Source organism: Cystoisospora suis (genome assembly GCF_002600585.1).
Source record: "Cystoisospora suis strain Wien I chromosome Unknown contig_3894, whole genome shotgun sequence".
NCBI classification, from domain to species: Eukaryota; Apicomplexa; class Conoidasida; order Eucoccidiorida; family Sarcocystidae; genus Cystoisospora; species Cystoisospora suis.
Genome location: NW_027156689.1, coordinates 1 through 6,995, shown reverse-complemented (window position 1 = coordinate 6,995; position 6,995 = coordinate 1). Strand labels below are relative to the sequence as shown.

General features: G+C 41.8%; 1 protein-coding gene across 1 annotated transcript; it reads left to right on the top strand.

Moving 5' to 3' along the window:
- Positions 1–788: 788 nt before the first annotated feature.
- On the top strand, positions 789–5,325 carry CSUI_007380 (uncharacterized protein). The gene is made up of 3 exons (XM_068067526.1): positions 789–2,923; positions 3,329–4,208; positions 4,413–5,325. The coding sequence occupies exons 2-3, from the start codon at positions 3,731–3,733 to the stop codon at positions 4,640–4,642; spliced, it is 708 nt and encodes a 235-aa protein (XP_067920498.1). The 5' UTR covers positions 789–2,923; positions 3,329–3,730; the 3' UTR covers positions 4,643–5,325.
- Positions 5,326–6,995: the final 1,670 nt, after the last annotated feature.

The following is a 6,995-nucleotide window of genomic DNA, read 5'->3' as shown; positions in this document are numbered from 1 at the left end:
GAGAGAAAAGAAGAAGAAGCAGACTTCTTCTTCCTCTTCTTGTGTGTTTCATCTCTCCTTTTTTCTGAGGAAAAGAGTAGTCTTTTTTTTCTTCTCTTTCTTCTCTTTGGTGTGCTTATTTCTTGATCATGGAGAGGAACAATGGAGAGGATAAGACTGTTTCGTTGTCTTTTTGTCCTGTCTCTCTGGACTTTTCGTTTCTTCATCTTCTTCTTCTCCCTTTCTTTCTTTCTTTTTTTGTCTTTTCCTTAAAGCTTTCCTCCTATTCTATTGAAAATGTTTCACATTTGAGAGTGTGGCTACGAGGTTGATCCTATTCTTACACCTTTAGATGTGTAGAGATTTCCTACATTTGCTGTGTTTCTCGCCTGCTTATGAAGGAAAATAGATAAGGGGGAGGTGCGAATCTTATCTTTTCGGCTCTTGCGCTTCAACAATTTATTTTCTTTCTTTTTCATAGATCTCTCTATGAAAGACTTCGAGATTCGTTCTTCATTCATCTCTTCATACACATTGATAGATACAGAGATAGAGAGAGGGAGAAGGGAGAGATATCTAGATGGAGGAAGTAGGTAGGCCTTTTTGAATGGAGGTAAGACTCCTAAATACACCTAAGTGTTGATAGGAGGATTGCGGAAGAGTGAAGAAAGAGAAATAGAAGAGAAAGAAGAAGAGGAAATTTCCAAAGGAAGTCTACATAGAAAGCTTTTCTCCGTTATCAGAGCAGCGAATGTATCGAAAGAGAGAGAAGAGAGACGTCATCCATAGAATCGGTTGTCTCGGAGTTTCGAAAGGGAGTTAGTTCTTCTGACCGTGAACGATGATAAGAGCAAGTTATGGATGACTTCTCTTTCTTTCTTTCTTCTGGTCTTCTTTAGATTCTTCTCTCTTTCTTTGTGTGTTTCTCTCTTTTTCTTCTTCTTCGATCTTTTTCTTTTCAGGAGAGTAAAGGTTTATTGCTCGAAGGAAAGAAGAGTTCGATGTTTATGAACCTTATGCAAAATACAGGGATAGCATGGTATCGATCCCTACAGATCTGTAAACACCTCGAGATGCACTGGAGAGCTCCCACTCCCCCTCTCACCTCGAGATTCAAGGAAAGAGCTCTACAGGCTAGCCTCATTGTCAAACAAGGAAAGTAAAATACTCAAGAAGAAAGAAAGAAAGAAAGAAAGAAAGAAAGAGGGACATTCTGTTTTTCAGTTTGGAAAACTGATTTGTCGAGTTGGTTTTTTTGTGTGACTGGAAGTTTTCCAAGTGTATATACACCTGAAGAGACGGATTCACCCTCAATGCCCGTAAGATGTTTCTGAAAAAGGTTTTTTCGGTCTCCAAACAAGCCGATCTTTTCTTTTGATTTCCTTCTTTCTTTTCTTGTCTCTTCCTTCTCTTCTGGTCCTTACAACGACCTTCTCTTTTCTGTCTCTTTACTTCTCTCGGACCCATGAAACAAACGGTAAGCTTCCGTACAAGAGCTCGAGATTGTTTGCTTTGTGTGTGCATGTCTTCTCATCTATCTTCTTCAGTTGACAAGAAGTTTGCGTGAAGGAGTGAAGAAGAGAACAGGGAAGAAAAAAGAGGATTGCCGAAAGACATTTTAGAAAGAGAGAGAGAGAGAGAGGAAAAAAAGCATTGAAAAAGGAAAGTCTTGGATGCTCTTGTTTTTCTTTTATAAGGCGATGAAGGAGAGGAAGAAGAAGAAAGGTTCTTTCGTTCATTCTTTGTTGCTAAAGAGAGAGAAAAGAAAGAAAGAGAAGTGTGTATACCATGAAGAATATCTGGGTGAAACGAAGAAAAGAAGTCGATCAAGTGACGAGGTTTCTCAGCATGTTTCTCTCTTTTCTTTCCTTTTCTGCACTCTTTATTCGAGAAGAGAAAATAGTTTTTTTCGTGAGGAATAGAGGCTTTCTTTACTCTAATCGCCATGAATATGTGACAAAAGCCTTAGAGAACAGAAAGAAGAAGACGAAAGAGAAGAGGACGTTCTCAAGATAGGGGTGCGTGTTTTTTTTTTAGGAGATCTGTTAGGTATAGAGTGGATGATGAAAGACAGCCAGGTGTAGTTACACCTCAGCTTTTTTTTTTCTGAACCTTTCATATCGGCTTTTTTTCCTTGAAGATCGGTGGGCAGTTCGTCTAAAGTTTGTAGTTCGAATAGAGAGCAGTCTCAGAGAGAAAGATAAGAAAGAGAAGAGAGAAGTCTTCTGAAAAGACGCTTTCCACATCACTAAGTGATGCTTTTCTTTCCATGCCCCACGTATGAATAAATGTGTGGGTAGGTGCTCAGACGTTGATCGTAGTCTTACTCTATCCACTGAACTGCACGTCTTTACATAGAGAGATAGACAGATTCGAGATACATAGATAGATAGATGTATATGTTTATTTGAATGAAGTCTCAGGTTTAAGGAGTGAAGAAGCTCGAGAAAGTCTTTAGAGACACTCGTCCGTGAAGCTTTGTCTTGGCCTGATAGCATGCAGCCGGGACTTTCAACTACTCATAGATGTAGGTACAACGACGAGGTTCTCTAGGGTTTCTTCATACTTCTTTTCTTGTCCGATCAGGAGTCATTTTAGATTACGGAAAGCATTGAATCCAAATGCGTTCAAGTCTCTCCTCACACCATCAGGCCACCTCTCATCTATAGATAGGTACATAAATGTAGAGGTTCTTACGCATTCATCTACATGTATACATATATAGATAGGTATGGTCCTACGCCTTCCTTCAAATGTATACATATACGTGGATATATCTATATTTAGGTTACTCTTCGTGATACGTGTATCTATATGGATGTATAGTGTGTATTGTATGAGGCAAAGAAGACTATTCATTCCTGTTCCCCGCCCTTTGTTAATCTCTCTGTAGAAACCGACTAACGGAGAAGAGAAGATACACCCTGTCGATGCTACTAAGAAGGTCAGAGAAGTCTCGATTCTTCACGCTAGTTACCTACCTATATCTGATCAGGAGAGAGAGAAGGAATCTCCTCCTCTAAGAAGTAAGCAGAATTAGAGCCAGCGAGAAAACTAAAACGAAAAAGTGAAAGACAAGAAAAGAAAGATGTCTTGGTAGAAGGGAGAAGATGGGTATTCCACCTTTATAGAGATCTTGCTAGATCCTCTTGGGAGGTATGAAGGAAGCAAGAAAGAGCGAAAAGAGAGAAGTCTCAGTCCCGACGTTTTCTTCAAGGATCTTCACTCGGATTGGCATTTCTCGATGAACAAAGAAATGAAAGGGAAGAGAAAAGATTCAAAAATTAGCCTTGGCCTTCATCGGTCGGTGTATTTCTTGTTTTCTTTTGTTGCATGCGCATGCACTCAGCCAAGACCAGGACACAAAGGAGCGCTTTTTTCTTATTTCTCTCATTTTCATCTTCTCACTTGTCTCATTCTCAACTAACACATCCATCACTTCATCTGTTAAAAAGGAAAGGTGAATGAGACACTCAAAAACCTTATGAAGAAAAAGTCCAGAGATGAGAGAAGAAGAGAAAGACGAAGAGTACGAAAGTCATTTCATTCTAAGGAAGCTTGTAGGGAATGTTTTTTCTGTCCTCTATCTTGCTTTACTGAAGGGAGACTACAGTCGAGAAGATCTGTCGTTGTCTATTCCTTTTGTCGGGCTTCTTTCTTCATTCTTCCACCTTTACCATTTCTTTCTTTCTTCCCTCACTCCTCTTTTTCATAGATGTGGCCTTCTTCTTGACCTCTCCTTTCTCCAAGCATGACAGGTGGTGTCTTCGGCAGCGGCGGTCTTTGTCTCTTTTCTCATTCTTCTTTTTCTCCTCTCCCTTCATCTGCCTTGTCATCTTTCACCAAGAGGACGGGTATCTACGTGAAAGAAGAGGCAAGTCTTTGGCTAAAAAAGTCTCTCTTGAATGACTCTCGAATCTTCGATTGCTCTTGTCCTTCTTTCTTCTCTACAACCCCGGGGAGAAGAGATCTTGTGACGAGGACAACTCCTTCACTTTCTGCATCTTTTTCTGCTTCCACATGCCTCGAGAAGAGAACAAGCCATCCTTCTTGTCACGAGAGTCACTCTACTAAACATTTCTCGTCATGTCTCTCTTCTCTTCAAGCCTCTCTCTTCTCTTTCTTAAATCATGTTCTTCTTAATTCTGCCTTTTCTTCGACTTTCCTGTCCGCGCCTGTCCCCTCTCCTTTCAGGTGTATGTACACCCGAAGGCTTCCCACCACAACAAGTGAGGGGTGGTGTACGTACACCCGAAGCCATTTCACAACTACCACCAGTGAGAGAGATGAGAAGACAGGGGCATTTCACTCATCTTTTTCTTTTTCCTCACCTCAACCTCTTGACGGTTTGCACTGGTCTTGGTGGGAGCTGTATGTGAAAGGCATCAATCCGGACTATCCTCCCAGACAGCGTATGTTTGCTTTTCTTACAGAGAGAGGTATCGACGTCTTGGAGATGGAGATAAGAGAAATCGAAGACTTTACCAAGTGGCTTGAAATGCGTCGTGTGTACGGAGAGAAGTTCCCTAGATTTCCCTATGACGTCACATTAGATGATAAAATTGATGCCTTGAAAGAAAAGTATCCTCTTCAAGAAGATCGACAAGAAGGGCTAGGAGAAGAATACATTAAGGCAAACAAGAAGAACAAGAACGCGTCATAGTACTAGTAGTAGGTAAACTGGTAGAAAAAGATCTCTCTACATATGAGAGCTTCCGCTCTTTCTAGAAGGAATGGCTTCTCGCTTTCTTCATATATCTCTTTCTTACGTGTGGGAGTGTATCTTGTATAGCTTTATTTCTCTGTTGTGCACACGTAGACCTTTTGTCTATGATGGACTGACTACGCATTGTGTAAGGGGAGAAAGGAATGGAAAAGAGAAGAGAAGAAGCCGTCAATGAGAAAAAAGAGATAAGGATTCCACATGAAGGAAAGAAAAGTTAGAGAGACAGGAGACAGTGAGTGTTTTCTACTGCTATGGTGGGAAGAGGAGGAGGAGGTGACCTTAGAATCTTTCCATCGGAAATAGTTCGTCATTTTATTTCGATACTTCGTCTTTCTTGCTTACTTGTGGAGAGAAGACAGACGGGGCTCTCTTTCTTTGCTCTCTTTCTATGAAAAGGAGATAAACTTTTAGATGGAGATTTCGTAGCGTTTCTATAAAGAAAGGTAGTAGGAAACGTCTTTTCTTGGATTCTCTCTTCTTGTTCTGGCAATGGTGGTCGTTTCGTCGTCTTCATGTTGAGACAGAGAGAGTCGATTTCTCTTTTCTTCTCTCTGTCTTTTTCTTTCTTTCCCTTCTTCGCGGAATGAACAGATCTTTGCTGTAGATCTTTGGATTCTCTTCGGGTCACCGGCTATTTGTTTCTGTGAGGCAAATGCAGCCATCAATCGTTTTTCTTGAGATATCTCTCTTCCCAAGTTTAGCATATCCTCGAGTTCGAGAGAGTTATGTATGTCCTTTACTATGATAAGCCCACACACATACACAGAGAGAGACACACTCTCCTTGAGGAGTAGGAAGAAGGAAAGAAGCTGTCACATGTAGAGCGAGACCTCCGGACAAAGAGGTGACGATTTCATGGAGTGTACGTACACCAGGGCACTCCAGACTACCATCCTCCTGGAGAAGAGAGATAGGAAACAAGTTGGATATGAAGATCGATAGAGATTTACTTCGCATTCATAATTGTGGCTCTATCCATTTGGTAATGCTTGTCTAGCTCTTTTTACATAGCTATTTCACAGCGTACTTAGGGTGTGTGTTCTGATCTAATCAGTCGTCGTTGACTTGATCTCGCAGAAAGAAGAAGCAACGGACTTGAGGGCGAGACACCCTGTCTTCTTGTTTCTTTTTCTCCTTCCATCTTTGGAAGAAAAGAAGAAAGACAGCTGCCTTTTCTTGCTTTCATCGTTTCTTTCTTTCCTCAATTTTGTCTTACCGGCATCTTCCCGGGGTAGATTCTATTCAAAATAAATGACCAAGGAGATCACTTTAACCAACACACCATCGCAATGGGCTCTCCCGCAAAAAAAATGAATAGTGATTTAACTTTCTTTCTCAGCATGGAAGGTGACATTCTCTCTCTGTCTGTCCGAGAATCCTTTTATTTCTCCCGCTTGTTCCTCTCCCTTCCGTGGAAGAAGAAGACAAGTGGAGAGGGACAGGTTTGTTTCATCTGGTCGTTCCCCCAGTCATCGGTCGATTCCCTAGTCACTGAGTCTTCTTTCCCAGCTTCTCTGTCTAGCTGGAGAAGGGTTGGTTTGTTTATCGCCATTGTTAATCTCTACAGTTCTTTCTCTGACACAAGAGCCCCAGCTAAAAAGAGATACCGTACTTTTTCCGAGGTAGATTTCCGGCAAAGAAAGCTCTGGGGTACCTTCTTTCTTGATCATCTGAGTCTGTCATCACATGAAGGTCGCGTGACCTAAGCGGATCTACCTACACCCTAGTATGAAGAACGATTCTCGCCGGTGTGCTGGTCTTAACACCGGGGTTCTTCCTTTTTCTGAACGATGTCAACTCGTTGATCTTCAGCACTTCCAAAGTGACCTAGACCCTAAGCTCCCCATCAGAGAAAGTAAGGAATCGCTTTGTCAGGTCTTAGAGAGCAGCACATATCTTAGACTCTGTAAGGATGAATACAGGTTAAAAAACGATTTGTACATAGTTTCTTCGGCGATCAACATTGCCAAAATCCGGGTGGATGGCCGGACGTTATCCAAGGTCTTGTTCATGAGAGAGATGAGCTGTGTAGGTAATCTGATTACAGACGTAAAGACAGGGGGAGGGGGGGCAAACTGCAAGTGGGTTTTTATCCGTGAAGCTTCCTGATGGATCTCCGATTCGAGCAACGAGTAAAGGAGGCCATCGAAAGCTTCTCTCCCTCCGGAGATTTCCTACGCGAGTGGACCAGAAAAGACAGTAGAAGGTTTTCTGATTTCTCTTACGGTCCATCTCTTCTTGAAGAGGACGTATAGCCGGGAAACCTCTGCGTGTAATGGACGCCGCAATA

Excerpts from the sequence above, each read along its gene's own strand:
- CSUI_007380 (XM_068067526.1), top strand. The coding sequence starts at position 3,731 with ATGACAGGTGGTGTCTTCGGCAGCGGCGGTCTTTGTCTCTTTTCTCAT. Across the intron at positions 4,209-4,412 it reads AAGGCTTCCCACCACAACAA|AGAGAGGTATCGACGTCTTG; the intron begins GTGAGGGGTGGT and ends CTTTTCTTACAG.